At 48.3% G+C, this 18,344-nt stretch overlaps 1 protein-coding gene across 3 annotated transcripts in view; it reads right to left on the bottom strand.

Annotated features, from left to right (window-relative positions):
* Positions 1 to 7,161, bottom strand: part of LOC125334899 (fer-1-like protein 4) — a 40,032-nt gene extending 32,871 nt beyond the window's left edge. Inside the window, exons 1-4 of one of the 3 annotated variants that reach the window (XM_048322127.1) lie at positions 7,090 to 7,161; positions 5,368 to 5,423; positions 4,288 to 4,376; positions 2,124 to 2,223 (exon numbers count right to left, since the gene is read on the bottom strand). In XM_048322127.1, the coding sequence (XP_048178084.1) occupies positions 2,124 to 2,223; positions 4,288 to 4,343 (156 nt within the window). In that variant the 5' untranslated portion in view covers positions 4,344 to 4,376; positions 5,368 to 5,423; positions 7,090 to 7,161. Of the gene's footprint in view, positions 1 to 2,123; positions 2,224 to 4,287; positions 4,377 to 5,367; positions 5,424 to 5,508; positions 5,660 to 7,089 lie in introns of those variants that run through there. The other 2 variants (XM_048322125.1, XM_048322126.1) reach the window with 2 other exon arrangements.
* Between the last annotated feature and the right edge of the window lie 11,183 nt (positions 7,162 to 18,344).

An 18,344-nucleotide genomic window follows, 5' to 3' on the forward strand; every position in this document is an offset into this window, starting at 1 on the left:
ACAACGTCAGAAATGTCACAAAAAGAGAAAGGGGGGGCACGGAAGAAAAAAAGAAGTGAGAAGCTAGTGGAAAGCAGAAGAAAGGTGGTCACATCCCCACAAGAGGCCTATTTATACCAGACTCCCCTTGTCTGCCTTCATCAACAAGCTAGACAAAACAAAACTCCCCCCTCTGCAGCTTTCCAAAATCCAGGATTCATTGAATAGAAGCCAGATCAAGTTTACAGATCTACCATAAAGAGGCCCCAAGAGTCGCCTCAAGGCATTTTTGACAAGGGAATTGGGGACTGCAGACTGCAGACTGACATGCAGGATTTGGAGCAGTATCTCTAGGGGAGGCACAAGACAGCTGGCAGAACATCCCTAGGCAGGACAGCTTGGATTAAAATGCCGGAGAAGTCATTAGCACACTGAGAATCTGAATCACAAGAAACATGGAAGGACAGCCAGAGAAGTACAGAGCACACTGGGTATCAGCACAGCCAGCACAGGTCTGGACACTCTTGGTCTCCAGGTAGCCAGCCTGATCTCAAACCAACACAAACACAAGGAATTTCCCAGCAGAGGCCAAAATCGCTAGCATGGAGGAGATCACTCCTTAGTAGGCTGATGGGGATGTACAGGCTGGGTTCAGAGCTCAATCCCTGGAAAACACACATTTCTAGGAAAAGAAATGCAGCCCAAGAAAGCAGCAGTACAGTGATCAGAAAAGGCAGCAGCAAAGGCTGGAGGGTGAAGAAGCCTGAGATGAAGCTGAATAAAAAGCCAAGGCTCTAAAAGCACTCCTTCAAACCGCCAGGAGAAAAAGGGGCCCAAATAACTCAAGTCCCAGAGAAGAACAGGACTTGGACTAGCAGGAAGTCCAGTGGCTTATTCCCACTTTGCTAAAGGAGCAGCCTCTCTCTTGGGGTCACTTCTCTACCAAGCTGAGCTGAGAGGGTCCCAGGCTACTCTTGGATGGGCAGTCTTGCCTGCCCTATTTCTGTCCCCTGCAGCTGTTGTGCAGGCAGGGTTGCACAATCCAAAACTAATCTGGCAAAACTGAATGTGGTTGGGTTTTGGTTGGAGCAGCTCATCAGCACGAGTGTGGCTGTCAGCACATGGGAAGAGGCACCCAGGGGCAAAGGGCTGGGCCACAGGGTAGCTCTGACCTTACACAGTGGGGTCCCTTCAAACCATCACCAGCACCAAGGAGTGAGTCTAATCCCTGTCTCTTTAATAGCATGAACATTTATCCAGTGAGCTGCATGGGCTAAAAATCATCCTGGAAATGCTCAGTTTCTACCTGGACCTGCTCTGTGATCCAGGAGTCCAACAACACAAGAAACCTGTGCCTGTGCCACTCAGGCTGGTGGTCTGGTGGCCACAGAGCTGCATTCGATGTGCCACCATGCGGTTTAGTCATACTGCCTGTGTGAAGAGCAAGCAGAGATGCAGCACCTTGCAGGACTGCTGCTTCCACCTCTGCTCTTCCTGCCCTGCTGGCACACAGCTCTGGCAGTCCGGAACCCACTGAGCTGTGCTTGCCACACCAAGCTGGCAGGAAACAGCTCATTTTAGGGTAGCGTTCATCTTCTACAAGCACAAAGGACCCACTGAGCCCCAATGCCAGGGCAGGAGGAGAACAGGACCAGCAGAGTAGAGCAGAGGGGCAGTCAGGTGTCAGAGCAACTCATGCTGTCCCAGACACTGATTAAGCCATCCAGTTAGTGCTAGTGTTTAACCCAAAAGCTTGTTGGGGGTCCCAAGGCACCCTGCCACCTTCCACCTCACTCCATCACTGCAGCAGCCCATACACATGCACTGTGTGGTGCATGAAGCAGATGAGATGCCACTTCCTACATCCACTGCCCAGACTTGAGAAGGTTTTACTAAGCCTCCCTCTACTCATTCAGGCCCTTGGCAGGTCTCCAGGTTCCCCATGCATTTGTAGATGCTCCTAGAAACCTCTTGGTGGATATGAAGTGTCTGCATCCCTGTGCAGAGATGGCACAAATGCTACAGTGCTTCCCAGCTCAAACAGCACTTTGGATTCCCCCCCAGCCCACCTGGGGAGTACCACATGAGGTTTCCCACAAAGCCTTACTGATTGGTGATAGCTGGGCTGTCTGTGGAGGACTTACACCAGTGACTCTGTTGTTCTTGTCCACAAGGGACTCCCGCAGGATTAGCCTTCCGGATGTCATCAGGTGCTGAAGGCTGAGGACAAGGGTACCAAGCAGCCTGGAACAAAAAGAGAGACTGCAACAACACTGTACATAGCATCAGCACCTACATCCTGGGGAGTAGTGGGATCTCCACTCTCCTGCTCACAGCCCCTCTGAGCTGCCCTGAAGTGCTTTCCATAGAGAGTCTGGCAGCTGAACACCTGAGACTGACCCTGCAGCAGGTCCTGCCCCCATCCCAGTCATGCCCAGGCAGCTGCTTGCAACTGAGCTGCCATTGATGGTTGAAGGCTTGTGCAGATGCAGACTCATAGAGGGCAAAGGAGGATTTTCCCTTCAGCCGCTCGGCTTCACAGGAGCCAGTCTGTGTCTGGGCACCAAGCAGAGCTGGGGTGACTCTTCCCAGATAAAACTGGAAAACAGAGGCTTTACACAAGGAAATACAGAAATATGACCTAAAGCTATGACCACAGGAATGTCTGCAGCAAGTCAGGCCAAAATTTACCTACTCCAAAGGGGCTTCTCCCTGGAGAAGGGTCATCTGGCTCCCTGCAAGTGGCAGTAAGGCATGCGGGATGGCATTTGCCACTCCTAACTCTGGCTTGTGTGACACTGTCTGCACCCCCCATGTGTACGTGGGCCTCCATCTCCTCGTGGCATCTCTGCTGGCAGCCAGGCTAAGCTCTGCATGAAGGAGAGCTTCCCAATGCGAGCTGGAAACTGCCACTGGAAGAGTTGACTGCCCACCCAAGACTCAGACAAGAGCAATTGCTCCTCACACATCTCAATTTCAGCTGTGAGCTGTTGGTCTCTTGTATTCCTTCTCAGTTCCCTTTTCTCTGAGATACAGAGCCTGTCTGGCTTCCTACCCCCAAGGAAGGAGTCCCTCTGCTCATCCCCCTCATTTCCAGCTTTGCCGGTTTGGTGCTGCTGCCACAGAAAGGATGCACACACAGAAGTCCAGAGACCACAAACAGATACAGTAATGTAACAAATTTTTCTCTTCTGTCCTTCTACACTCTCTTTCTATTTAATTTTGACCATCCCAGTGCACAGACCAACTACTTTTGAACTGTACTGTCTGTCACCTGCCATGATGCTGCTCCCCAGCAGTGGAGATGTGTGGATATAGTGTCAGTCCACTCATTTCCCACTGGACTCCTTCGCTCCAGACTGTCAGGTCCTACTGTTTTGTTACTGTTTGTGTTATCTCTTTACCCTGTAGCAGTTTCTATTGACATTTCAGTCAGAGACAATACCTCTGATCCAGCTCCCATAAGAAAAACATTCAGGAAACAGTGACACAACATTCTGCCACGCTTTCTGCTCTGTCTTTATCTGTGTCTCACATGTGTTGTGCTCATCTGTTTCCTCCATGCCCTCTCAGACATCTTTGAAAAGGTTTGCATTATTAGCTGGTGCATTTTCCTTCAGTTCTTACAATTTGCTTATCAGAGCTGGCACCTTTCCCTGCATCCTCATGTTTCACACACCCTGAATGACCATGCCTCTGCTGCCTTTCTTGCTCCACCACCACTACTCAATCTATCATCTCTATTCTTGGGTTTCCCTGCAGTGTTTTACAACTGTTGGAATAGCCACTGAATTCACAGTATTGTGTCTGTGCCACCTAGAAGCACTTTAAATTCTGGCTGATCTTTTAAATTGAAATTGCTGTCTTATTAAAGGTTAAACCATAACACGATGGGTTCAGGGCTTTTCTACACCGACAGATATGTTGAATTTGGGTGCAGCATGGTCACGATCACCACAAGGATGTTCAGAGTAAGAGCAGGTCCCTCATCTGCAGCAAGGCCTGTCCTTATAGCTGTCTTTTAGGACCTTGTTTAACCTTTGTCCCAGCTGAGGGTCTGATCTGGATCCTTATGTAGTCCTTGTTACTGCAGGCACAACTAAATCATTCCCCTTATTTAGCTTAATATATACAGCACTGCTGCCCCACCAGAACAACCAGCTCCATCCTTCCTCTATAACTGGCATCCTGCTCATCTTCCTTCCATCAGATTTTCAATAAACATTTTCTATTCCCAGTAGACAATGTAAACACCAGTATGTCTCCTCCCCCACCTCTACTGGTCACCCCAACAATCAGAGGACCCACCTGTTACTGAAGACCTTGCTGCAGTTGTAAACCTTAATGGACAGCGTTTCACCCATGATGAGCTTCCCGTAGTGAGGCCAACGAAAGAGCTGCAAACAAATGGAGCAGGAAGGGATAACAACTCATTCTCAGCCACACTTTCCCATGTCTCGTGGGTGGTCAGTTCCCCTGTGAGGTGACCAAGTCCATGGGCATGACAAAAAGCAGGTGTGGTGGGAAGTTACTTTCCTGCTGGCCAGGCAAATCATAGAGCCCCTTCAGCAGCACAGAGCCACAGGTCAGCTGCTAAAGAAGTCAGAGCAGCACCACCCTGGAAAAAGAAGGATGCTTGTGCCTGCTGGGGTCCCTGAGCTGGCAGGTTGTGGAGTGAGACAGAATGTGGGAATGTACAGAGGTACTTGGTGAGAAGAGACCACCCAGGCGAGAGTCATCTGGCTCATAGAAAAGCTGCACCCTGAGGCTTCAACACCCAAAATGGTGGCTGTTCCTCCTGGCCCCCCCACCTTCTCTGCCTTTCTCCAGCCAGCACATTGGCACTGGGACCCGAGCAAGGGACAGGTGGAAACCACCCATTGGCACAGCAGAGCTGGGCTGTCACAGGCTTCAGTGGGGATGGCACTAGAGAGGCAGACATGCTTCCCAGGCCACCTCCATCCCTGCCCCTGCACACACACACATATGCACTCAAACACACAAGTCCCACTCCTGCCCCACAAGGCATCAACTGTAGTGACCATCTGGCCTTCTGAGGGCAGGGAGAGCTTTGCCTTCAGCTTTGGTATGCCCAGGCTTCCAGGCAGTGTCACTCCGCTGAATTTCAGCTCCTGCAGCGTGTATGCATAGGTCACAGACACAGTGTGAGGGACCCATCTGCCCCTCTGAGCAGAGCGGAAGAAGGACACAGCAGAGAAATTCCCAGGAAACAGTCCAGTGGAAGGTGCCCCTGCCCATGGTGTGGAGATTGGAACTGGATAATATTCAAGGTCCCTTCCAACGCAAACCAATCTATGATTTTATGACCAAGACACTGACCTCTCCCATCCCTGTCCCATATGTTCCACATGATCCCAGTTCCCTCACCTCCTTGAAGACAGCCTCTGGGCCACAGCAGACCTTCCTGGTCTTCTGGGTGAAACCTTGAGGAGAGGAGGCGTAAAGGTGCTGGCAGGGGAAGGCAGCCCCCAGCCCTCAACGCCGCCCCCCCCGCCACCCGAAGCCCACCTCGGAAGCTGAGATGCACCTGCCGCTCGCCATGGCCTGGCAGCTGGGAGAGCCGCCGGACACCGACGCTGAGCGCCATGGAGCCAGCGGCGGGCCCTGCTGCCCCTCGCTCAGCCGTGCACTGCCAGAGTGACTCAGCCCCAACTCACCCAGCCGGTCTGGCCAGACACTCCACACCCCAGTGCCCCATGGGCTGGGCAGCCCCTACTGAGGGACACGGGGAGAAGGGAGAAACCCTGGCTGTACTGCCTCCCTCAACCCAGGGGCACCGGGCTGAGCCCCCCAGAATACGCCTCTGCCGGCTGAGGGAGCCCCGGGCTGCTGGAGGACCCCCGGGGAGCACTGCAGGAAACAGCAGAAGTGAACCCATCACATGGCCACGCTTCAGCTGGTGCCTGGAGGGACAGGGGCTGCTGAATTCAGAACTGAAAGACACGGGCTGTGAATACAGAGCCTGGCTCTGCTTTCAGCCACCCCAGCCCTGTGCCTTCCCCAGCACAAAATCACAGGTCCTGTGGCTAAAACCCTCCAAAAACAAACAGAGGGAGGGTGGGAAAGGACAGCTCATCACAGCCCTCAGATTGTGAGGGTTGGGCTCTCCTGACACGAGGAAACAGCACACGCTCAGCAGCCCCTGAGTGGCTAGCTCAGTGGAGGTAGAATGCCAGAGCACTTTAGGACAGCGGCTGCAGCCCATCTGCCAGAGCTCTGCAGGGCAGAGACAAGCATCAAAATCCACAGGCAGTGGGGGCAGGAGCTTCAGCTGCTCCACAGGGTGCTGGCAACCTCACAAGGAGGGGGAGGAGGGAGACCTGGGGCAGATGGTGCCAGAAGCCGGCTGTGCTCCCTACTGCAGCCCCCGGGCCTAATCCAGCTCATCCCATCTACACGAGAGCTGATAGAGATGCCAGAGCCCTTCCAAAGCACAAATTCAGGCCAGATTAAAGCAGTCAAACAATCATGAGCTGAGCAAATTTTGGAGACCATTTCTTTCTCCTGGGGGTCTGGTTCTCCCTCTCAGCAGCTACCACCAAACACCTGTGATAGGAAAGACGTGTGCTAACGTCTTTACAAACAATTTAATGGGTGAAGCTATGGGTGTTAACGTCTTTGAAATGGGTCTTAATGTCTCTACTAACTTTGGGCAGCATGTTTGTTGCAGAGCCCAGACAGCTTTTGGCTCCTGAAACAGACAAGTGTGCCTGCACAAGCCTGACTTTCTGAACTTTGGGGTAAAATGACATGTTCAAGGTTGGATATGTGGTAGGCAGTTCGGGAAGGCTGTACCCTCCTAGTACCTCAGCCAGCGGGGAAAGGAAGAGGGCAACATGCGGCCGGGAGTTTAGGATTAAAGGAGGCCGCGCCCTCGAGAGTGAAACCCCCGCGGGCGTGCACCCCAGTGGACTCTCTCCCTTTATTTGAGTAACATTGCAGGACTCCTCTGTCTCCTTTGTGGACACGGGCTTTTCACAGAGGGATTTTCCGTACACCTGCATCCACACATCCACACATGTACAGGGTACCTCGCAGCGGGGCAGGGTGGCTTATTCAGCTCCACAAACACCAAGGAGTGAATCATACCTGTGTAATGCCAGTTGCTTCAAAGCAAGCCCTGCGGATATTCCCCTCTTGCACAAACACTTCCTGGAGCACCTGGAAAGCAGTGTTTGGGGCGGTGGAAGCATGCTGTGGTGGGAGGATGAGGCTTCACCATGGTCTTAGCTACAGGAGTATTCTACCCACCTCTATATCGTTTCTGATGAACTGTTGATCATTTGTAGGAGCTGCCCAGTGCACCCCCCAACCCCTCAGGCTATGAGCTGGGTGTTAAATAAGATAAGGAAGGCGAAGCAAACCTGCGACGCCGCAGGGCAGCGTTTCTTTTTCTTCACACCAATGGCTCAGCTGTGGTAACTCCCTCCGGGGAAGCACCAGCACAGTCCCACCCAGCCTGAGGGGTCAATCTTTGCTAATGAACCATAGAGGACTCAATGGCACCAGCACAATAGGCAGCTACAACACCATCACTGACTCTAAAAATGTCCTATGACTCACAGTGTTATCTCATGAATTGTCAAACTCCCCGCCCTGAGAGAGGTACTGAGCATTCCCACCTGAACCTGAAAGAAATGAGAGTGTTATAAATGTATTGTGATGTTGGCTTTTCGCATGTTATATAATTGTTATGAATGTATTGTGATGTTGGCTTTTTGCATGTTACTTAATGTTGGAGAAACTTTGCCTAGGTTCTATGATGTAATGCATGGTATTGTGAAAAACGAGGTTCACTCTCCTGTTAGAATTTAAAGAGTTTAATATAAAGCCAATAAGAGACACATAAAAGAAAGCAAAGGGATAACGGCCGGGTGCCTTGGCGCTTTGCCAAGAGCACACCTGATGCCCGAGGTGAGTCCTTTTTATACCATTTTTACTGTCTGTTCTCTATTCATATTCAAACTTTTCCTGGAGCTGTTCTGCATGGCCACTGCTTGGTTCCGCCTTTTTAGAGCATGCGTAGTCTTCTGCCTTGTGGTTTTATTTCTTTTGATTCTTGGGGTTGGGCCCGCTAGGTAAGAGTCGATGGTAGGATGGATATCTTAATTCTCCAGACAGTCAGGGCTGATGGCAGCTTTGGGCCTCTTTGCCCCCCGGGCAGAGCGGTGATAGCGGCTCTCGGACCCTCCTGGCTGCCCGTTCTCCAGGCGGAGCAGCCTTTGGGCCCTTTTGTTCTCTGGACAAAGTGTTGATTAGCAGCTTCTTGGGCTTCATCCTCTGCTCACTTGGAGGTTCTCTTACTTGCTCACACTTGCTCACACTTGCTAACATTCTTGCTAAAAAGAGAGAAAACTACATCCACACAGCAAAAAAAGCATTTCTAATATTGTATAGTATCTATCTTTATACTTTGCGAGAAGCCAATATTATAATATATGTTTATAACAGTATAGAATGTCTATTGTTCATGTAGTCGGTTTGGAGAAGGTGGGCAGAGAGTCTTCACATTCCTGGAGTATCTTATCAGAGAAAAAGAAGACCCGAAACCAGAGAGAAGAATTGATGGAGGGAGCAGAGACGGAATGGAGCCAAGGAGGAAGATACGGCTGATGGGATGATACACAGAAACTCCAAAGAATTTATGAATCATGCATGATGGTGATGAATATGCAATAAGAGATGTACTTTTAAAGACGATCTTTTGGATGTAGAGGTGTGCCTTTGGCTCTGCCAAAGCACCTGGCCGTAATATCCTTTTTGCTATTGTCTCCTAATTGTCCCTTTTATTAAACTTTTCTTAAAATTTTACAAAGAGTGAACCTCGTTTTTTACAATTTGGTGCCCGTACGGGGAAAAGGCCTCACCTCTGCGATCTCCTGGGGAACCCAGAGCAGGGGGGTGCCCCCGCCCGCTTTTGGCGGCCTCGCTTTGTGCTTCCCGGCGGGGTCAGGGGGGTTTGCAGTCAAACACCCGGAGGGCAAGAGAGGAGACAAAGCAAAAAGAAAGGAAAGAAAAGGCTCCCTAAGATACCGCGACAGTTAAACAGGTAAAATCTTGTGCACGAAGACTCAGAGAAAGGTGAGTGATTTTTCTTTCCTCTTCTTCTTTTTTTTTTTTTTTTTTTTTTTTTTTTTTTTAGTGGATACGGGGGATGAAAGTGTGTGCATGAGACGCGGGCTGGTTACCCCAGAGCTGTGAAGCGAGTGTGGAGCCTCTGAGGCTGCGGCTCTGCTCTGCCGCGAGGGAAGCAGTCAGTAAAGAGGCGAAGCGAAAGATAAAAGGAGTGAGAGATGCCCCAGTTTAACTGGGACTGGGTTTCAGGGGAGGGATTGGATCCCTTGAAGGAGGGGAGTCAAGAGTTTCCTAGTACAAACCACAAGGAAACGAGACTAAAAGTAAAAGAGCCCCTAAAGAATTGCCAGGTTGAGGATTGGATCCGAGAGATTTAGGTTTTGAGACTGCCGGATTGGGGATTAAAAATTCCAAGAAATCCGGGTTTAATTCTGTCGAATTGAGGATTGATCCAAGAGATTTAGGTTTTAAGACTGCTGAATTGAGGGTTGATTCCAAGAGATTCGAGCTCAATTCTGCCAAATTGAGTATTACTCCAAGAAATTTAGGTTTTGAGACTGCCAGACTGAGGATTAAATTCCAAGAAATCTGGGCTTAATTCTGCTAAATTGAGGATTACTCCAAGAAATTTGGGTTTTGAGACTGTCGAATTGAGGGTTAGATCCAAGAACTTTAGGCTTAATTCTGCTAAATTGAGGATTAATCCAAGAAACCTGGAACATTGGGCCCAGGGGTGAATATTGGCCAACAATTTGAAATTAAAAGGTACCTTAATCTTGTGTGGTTGTGACTGATAGCGCTTGAGAAAGAGAAATTGGAACAATAAAAAGGAGTGAGTGAGAATGAATGAAAATGTATGTGATAGAAATGTTAAGCCTTGAAATACAACTTTATTTTCTGGAGGGAGGTATATTTTATTAAGAGATGGGAACTTTTGTATTCTAGGAGAAGAAAGGGGAAAGAGGTGGTGGGGTCCGAATAGTTGTTTGTTTTGTTGGTTTTTATTAAAAAAAAAAAAGTGGGAAACAAAGGCCTGGAAAGGATAGATAAGATTCTGAGAAAATGGGACATAAAACTAGTAAGCAAGAGTCAGGGAATAAAAAAGGGAATAGAGGCGTGCCAGCGGAGATACCCCAGGAAAGCCCTCTGGGAGTTATGTTACCTGACTGGAATACTAACCCAAATACAAGGGAAAAAAGAGCAAAGTCAAAATGTTTAGCAGGGGGAAGTTCTGAGCGCAGGGAAGCCGGCCGAAGTCACGATACAAACACCGATACGATTTGAGCATCGTGCTTCCTTTCTTGTTTACTTACACTCACTTATATCTACTTTACAAAGATTCATGCCCTATTCCCACGGGACAGCCTCTAAGCAGCGGGGGAATCAACCAGTGTGTAACTTTTCCCAAGGCTGTTCAAGGCTGCCTGCTGCCAGGTGTCTTTCTGGCGTATCTGCAGCCTGAGGGCCCTTCAGGGGTTCTTCTGCAGCAGCCCTGGGTTGCCCAAACTCTCCTGGGCTATCATATGCCCCTGTTCCACAAGGAATCCCTCTATAAAAACGATACAGTTTTGTATGTTAGATTGGGCCGAGAAGGAAATAAGATCTGACCATGTTTTCTGGCCCAGATATGGCTCTTTTGAAGTTTGGTTCTGTTAGGCTTTACAAGGATTTGTAAATTCAAAAGAACTCGTTAACACAGAAGGCAAGTACACTTCATGCTGGGTGAGAAACATAGAGCCTAAGGGGATAAAAATTTTTAAGTTGTCAGAGACCCAAGGAAAGGAGCAAAGGGAAAGCAAGAAAGAGAAGGGCTGGGGCCCCCTCGAAGCATTGCCCCCTCCATTCCCACTTGCCCCCTGCAAGCCCAGGCTCCTGTGGCGCCGCTCGCAGCTGCAGCGCCGCTCCCGGACCCCGAGGTCCCGCCTGTGCCGGCTCTCAGGCACCGCCCGCGGCTCCACCGCTTGTCCCAGCGGCGGCGGCTCCGCCGGTAGCCCCGCTGTTCCCGCCGCCCCCTCCAGCCCCTGCGGCTCCAGCGGCAGCCCAGCCCCTCCTTACGGTGTCTCGCCCGTCCCTAGCCCAGGTATCTGCTCCGCGGCAGCCCAGCCCCCCCTTATGGTGTCCCACCCGTCCCTAGCCCGGCTCTCCGCTCCACACCAGCCCAGCCCGCCGCTTTTGGCCTCCCCCCACCTTGCCCCTGCCCCGGCCCCGCTGGCGGCCCCAGTCCCGGCTCCGGCCCCGCTCCCGATGTCCGCGGCCGTTCCAGCAGCCCCTGCCCCCGCTGCGTTCTCTGCCGCGGCTCCATTGAACCCGGCTTCGGCCCCGCGGGCCGCGCTGGGCCCGCCGGCAGCTCAAAGTCCGGCCACCGTGGCTGCTGCGGACCCGTGCAGAGGGTCCACACCAGACTCTGGTATCCACAGGAAGAGCTTGTCCCCTTGGCAGTTCTGGCGGCAGTCCCTGCCTATGCCCCCCCACTCCTGGAGGAATCAGCTTCGGAGAGGACTCCTACCCCCTACGCCCCCTCCCTCGCCTGCACCGTTCCAATGGCAACGACCGCTTCTGCTGCTCCTCTTAAAGACAAAGCAAAACACCAAAGTACGGGGAGCTCAGTTACAGAACAGCCCTCTCCCAACACCCCCCAAGACAGGAAAGAAGTATCATAAGAGAAAAAGGACACAAGAATTGGGATGGGGAGGAATACTTCCACTCCAAACAGACCGAACTGACCACTGTACTCGCCACCAAGAAGATCACATACCCCTGCTGTGGGCAGCAGCCCCATCATAGGCAGGGGGGGTGGAGGTATCAGCCATATCGGACCTCTGTTATTCCTTTATCTGTCACTCCTCTTTTGTCTCTTCCCTCTGGGGATACCGACACAGCCATGCCATGGGTGTTACTGAAAGCTGTATATGGAAAAACACTGAGGTTCCTTTTTCATTGCGCATACCCATGTCAACAGTTATAACCCGCCCACATTAGGAACAAGTGGTATCACATTAGGAAGTAAATGTCCAAAAGGGGAAAGATGGATTTGTTTCACATATATTGTTGGGAATAAAGTCTCAGGCTTAGTAAAAGAACCAAACTGGTCAGGCATTGGAATTACTAGCTAGCCAACAAAGCCAAACAAGAGCGGCGGTGTATCAGAATAGGTTGGCTTTAGACTATCTATTGGCTGAAGAAGGAGGTGTTTGTGGAAAATTTAATACATCAAATTGTTGTTTGAAGATAGATGACCATGGGGATGCCATCCTGGATATAGCCAAAAATATCAGAAAAATAGCCCATGTACCAGTCCAAAAGTGGGAATCCGCACTAAAACTTAGCTGGTGGGATAATGTATTGGGAATAGAAGTGTGGAAGAAGCTAGGCTTCTTCCTTTTATGTGCCACCGCAGGCTTGATATTTCTCCCTTGCCTGATCCCCTGTTTCATTTGATTAATATCTACTGTGGTCCAAGGCATGCAAATAGTACCAATGCCTGTGGAACCAAAATTGGCTACATCTGGAACAGCACCAAAGATCAGGGTGTTAAAGAAGCAAAATTACATCAAAGACCCCTTTGAAGAAGCAAGATTGATTTGTGAAAAAAATGAGCAAATATTAAAGGCTAGAAAACAAGGGATACTGCTCAAGCCAAATGATCTGTAAAAAAAGGAAAAGGGAGGTATTGTTATGAATGTATTGTGATGTTGGCTTTTCGCATGTTACATAATTGTTATGAATATATTGTGATGTTGGCTTTTTGCATGTTACTTAATGTTGGAGAAACTTTGCCTAGGTTCTATGATGTAATGCATGGTATAGAATGTCTATTGTTCATGTAGTCGGTTTGGAGAAGGTGGGCAGAGAGAGAGAGTCTTCACATTCCTGGAGTATCTTATCAGAGAAAAAGAAGACCCGAAACCAGAGAGAAGAATTGATGGAGGGAGCAGAGACGGAATGGAGCCAAGGAGGAAGATACGGCTGATGGGATGATACACAGAAACTCCAAAGAATTTATGAATCATGCATGATGGTGATGAATATGCAATAAGAGATGTACGTTTAAAGACGATCTTTTGGATGTAGAGGTGTGCCTTTGGCTCTGCCAAAGCACCCAGTCATAATACCCTTTTTGCTATTGTCTCCTAATTGTCCCTTTTATTAAAATTTTCTTAAAATTTTATAAAGAGTGAACCTCATTTTTCACAAGAGGGATGTGTCTTTACTGTGGGCCTGTTTGTAGATAAAGCCAGATACTGATAGGTGAAAAAAGCAATGTGAGAAACCATAAATTCCAGAGGAATTCCACCAATTGACACTGTTGCTCAGTGTGCTAAATTCTTGGATTTAGAGGAAAAAGAACAGGGATACAAAGAAAAAAGCGGTGGGGGGTGGGGGGTGTGCACATTAGAAGGGGGTCTGTATTAGGCAATTCAGGAAGTCTGTACTTCTCAAGTACCTCAGCCAATGGGGAAAGAGAGAGGGAAATGTGGCTGGGAAATTAGGATAAAAAGGAGGCTGCGTCCTCCATCATTTTGAGAGGCCCTATGGAAAATGCCCCATTGGTCTCTCCCTTTATTCATGAATAAAGCTATGGGACTCCTCTGTTTCCCTTTTGGACATAAACCTCTGGCACTGTGGATTAATTTTCCTAACAAACCTGAGTATATATAATCTTTGGGCCTGGGGACTTCAGGTACCACCACTCGATGGATTTGGAGGAGGACCAGAACTTCAACAGGACTGGTACCATCCTGACCAACAGAGTGCCAGGTTTTATTCAGTCTTCGTCGGTTAAAACCAGTTTTCTCTGTATCATTGTATTATAATCTCTTTAATAAATTGTAACTCTGACCTGTAATCTCTCTTAAGGTTGTTGAGTGGGGTTCATTTCTTCCACTAGTTTACTTTCAAACCAGCACAACCATGCAGCAATAAAACATAGCAGACTGACAACATTTGGCACCACTTTTGTGAATCCAAATAAGTAAGCCCATCAGTTTAGAACAGACAAAGCTCAGTGTGCTGGCCCCACATCCAGTCATGGGTAGTGAATCGTGCCGCAGCCGGGCCAGGAGACACTTCAGAGACAGAGTCAGAGAAGTGGGTATTTGCTTTATTCGGCGCGCCGGGTGTGTGGGGATCGCTCCTCCAAACACACACACCTGGTGCTCTCTACAACACAGTATTATGGGCTAAATTATGAATATTCATCACATTCCTTGGGACAGGTGTGGTTATACAAATTATTTCTCGGAAGTCATTAGCATACGGGCCACGCATGCGCTGTGTGTCCTGGTGGTCGCGCTGAGGAAGACCTCTCCTCTTCCTCGGGGGTCTTTTCTGATGAAGGCCAGTAGTCATCCTCTCATGAACTTTTCACCTTTCTCCCTGGGCATGTGTAGTCCTTTGAGGAATGATTCAGCGGTCTCTGAGATGATCCTTGTGCCCTCTATCTTGACAAGATTAGGGTGAATTTGGCTTCTCAGGCTTTGTAATTAACATCTTCTGTCTGAACTAACATTTGCTGTCTCCCAATAGTTAACTTGTGCTTACACGAGTTAGTTATTGACTGCCCCTTCTTCAATCCCCCCTTTTCTTTGGTTATTTGTAATTCTTTACAAATCTCACATGTCTTTAAAGTAAGTACCCTTCTCTATCTTATTTCTAAGTTTGTGCTTGTGCCACTGAGCATAAGCATCGTGATTCCAAGTACATGATATCATACAACAGTAACTACTAATACAAACACTAAGTAACAATGCAATAACACAAATAGCTATTACAAACAATTGTTTAAGCCAGGATAAGTTGGGTAACCATGCTGTAAGTTTGCCCCATACCTCTTTAAACCCCCAAGAAGTGTCATCCAAGGTGATCTGATGTAGTGTCCATGTTTTTTCCAGAATTGTCTGCAAATCTCTTTCTATTCGTTTGTCTAAATCAACATAACTACAACAGCTTGTATTTATAACTGTACATACTCCTCCTTCCTTGGCATACAGTAAATCTAATGCAAGTCTATTCTGTATGGCTAACTGTGAGATGTTCTTAATCTCGATTTGCTGTGTTCTTATGGCATCTGCACTGGCATTCATTATGGTTTCTACAGTAGCAGAAAGGTTCACTATTGCTTTCTCTAGTTCACTTACCCAGTATAAACCATCGGGCAAAGCTGTGAAATCTAGTGGGCCTATCTGTTAAGGGGTTTGATGTCCTTTTGGTCCTCTGTATAAAAGTTCAGAGCAAGCCTTGTAGTTGAGAAACAACAGTAATGTGGGGAAATACTGGTCCTATGGCACAGCGGCCTTGCCACCCCAAGGGTAAAACTTTATAGGCATTGTGACCACTTATCCAGTACCAACCCTGCCCTGTGGGCACCAGCCAACCCTTGGGCTTTGGTCCTTGTCTTGTTTGATTCTTATTCCACATGTTAGCCCCCCCATAGGTCCAGAATTCTGAGCAGTTGGGGTACCTGCCTATAAATGTTAAGTTCCCACATTTGGAGTCTGTCTTATTCTCTCCTGAGTTTTTAGGTACAGATTCTTCCCAGCACCTCTGCACACAGGATACTGGTGAGGACCCAAGTATTGGCTCTTCAAACTCCTACTTCCACTGAAGTTGATCTAGGGATATGTTGAAATAATGTGAAAGCCTGCTAGTACTAAGTGCAGCATAGATTGTTGTTGTATTAGGAAATGTTGCCCCAACCAAAGGAAAGCCTCTAGCAGAATTCTCAGGCAGCTGGGAACATATCCAGCAATCAGTTAGATTAAAATTCTCAACAACACCTTTGAGCAATCGAAGGTATGTATTCTGGTCCCATGTGCCTGCCCCAATTACCAATGTTATCTGTATGTTGTGTTGATTTTTCGTAGTTGAAGGTGCAGAGGTCCTGTTCTTCTTGCCTCCCACTCTGGCTTTGGCACAGGTTTGGTCCTGGTATAATGGATCCAGGTCGGTTTTCCTTGTACTTTAATTGCTGTATGAGTGGTCAGCAGTGTCTGATAAGGTTCTTCCCATTTCTCCTGGAGTGGATCCCCTGAAAGAGACTTAACATAAACCCAATCCCCTGGTTTCACATTATGAAAGGCTTTATCAGGTGGTGGCGGTTGACAGTTAACAACTGTAGTGCATATTGATTGTAATTTTTGACCTAAATGTTTAGCAAAGCCATGGGCAGAGCCTGATAACAATATAAATTAGTTTCTTGACAAATTTTGGCTAATTGTTGCTTTATTAAGTGATTCATCTTTTCTACTTGTCCACTTGCCTGAGGCCTGTATGGTGTATGTAACTGCCAGTGTATGCCCAGTAGATGACTCACTCCCTGCACCACCTGGGCTACAAAGTGTGATCCTCTGTCAGAATTAATTTCTCTGGGTATCCCAAATCGTGGAATAATTTCTCGTATTAAAGCTTTAACAATTTCTCTAGCCTTGTTTGTTCTACAAGGGAAAGCTTCTGGCCAACCTGAGAAAGTGTCTGTGAGGACTAGAAGGTACTTGTATCCCCCCTTCCTAGGTAATTCAGAAAAGTCAATTTGCCACACATCCCCTGGTAAAACTCCTTTAGTGATAGTTCCTGTGCTTAGCCTAACCGTGGTATTAGGGTTGTTTTTAAGACAGATTTCACAAGTGGAAGTTATGTCCTCAATTGTTTCCTTTAATTTTGATGCTGTCACTTTGTCCTTCAAATGGTTATATAAAGCATCAACTCCCCAATGTGTCTTAGAATGTTTGCTTTGGATGAGTAATTTTAGCAGTTTTCTGGGTATTACAATGAGATCCTTTATTCTAGCCCACCCATCAGATCCTATTTGTCCCTTCCCTTCTTGTATCCAATTTAAATCATCAGTGTCATATGGTGGGGGTTTTTCACCCATAAGGATGTTGGAAGGGATTAGAGCAAGGGCTTGAATTTGATCCCCGCCAGCCACGGCCTTTGCTGTTTTGTCTGCCATAGCATTTCCCAGTTCAGGGATAGTGTTACCCTGGGAGTGTCCCTTACAATGCATTATAGCCTCTTTTGAAGGTTTTATCACTGCTTCCAGTAACTGCATGATTGCAGTAGCATGCTTGATTTGTTTCTTCTGTGAGGTCAATAAACTTCTTTCTTTCCAGATAGCCCCGTGAGCGTGTACCACCCCAAAAGCATACCTTGAATCAGTCCAAATGTTGATAGGTTTTCCTTCAGCAAACGCCAAGGCTTGAGTTAGGGCTATTCTTTCAGCTATACCTAAAACATGAGCCAAAAACCACCACAGCCAAAAACCGCCAAAACCAGAGAACCAACTTCTTCCTTCCCACAAAGCCACGCTCTGCCACTCTTGTCTAATACCAAGCTCTCTCCTCCAGCAACTTGGACACTGTTCACTCTTTCTAATAGACAATACCACTTTCTAATACATGTACACAAAACCCAAGCTCCACAACTGTTTCCACACTAGGCACAGGATTTCAAAAGGGAAATTAGCGTTGGGGCCTGGGTGTTCTCAATTCACTAACTAAAATCTTTCTCCTCTAAAATCTGCCCCCCTCCCTTTGGACAGTAAGGTTGAATTCCAAACCAACAGTTTATATGATTTATCCTCATTCACTCTTTGCCAAACGCTTCGCTTTTCTCTGGCCGAGCCCGTCACCGGGGTACGGAACCGCAGATAGAGCTCCTCACTCGCTCCGCACTTTGACAGCACGTCTCATCCACTCTCACTCACACAGCAGCAGAATAGCAACAGACAAAACACAAAGAGCCGTACAATAGCGCCTAACAGCGGGGTCCAACCCCTTAAAGGTACCTTTCACAGTGGGGTCCAACCCCGGGGGGTCCAACCCCTTAAAAGTACTTTTCCTCTTGCCCAGGACTAATTTTGGGAGACCCAGTCTTCCTCAGGACTTTCGACCCACCCTCAGGGACTCGAACCCTGGACCTGCAGGTATTTTGTGTTTAAAAGGAATAGCAAATACCTTAAATTGGTGCAAATGGTCCTTGTCTGCCCCCGCCGTGAGCCAAAGGACAGCTGAGCTCCCCCTGAAAATTCAGGGCCATAACTGGGAGGTCTGCTTATCCCTGCATCAGGCAGCCGGGCAGAGTTAGGATCCCATCTGGGATGCCAGTCAAATCACCACAAACTGGGCCAGGAGACACTTCAGAGACAGAGTCAGAGAAGTGGGTATTTGCTTTATTCGGCGCACCGGGTGTGTGGGGATCGCTCCTCCAAACACACACACCTGGTGCTCTCTACAACACAGTATTATGGGCTAAATTATGAATATTCATCACAT

Source organism: Corvus hawaiiensis, chromosome 17, assembly GCF_020740725.1.
Source record: "Corvus hawaiiensis isolate bCorHaw1 chromosome 17, bCorHaw1.pri.cur, whole genome shotgun sequence".
In the NCBI taxonomy this organism is placed as follows: domain Eukaryota; kingdom Metazoa; phylum Chordata; class Aves; order Passeriformes; family Corvidae; genus Corvus; species Corvus hawaiiensis.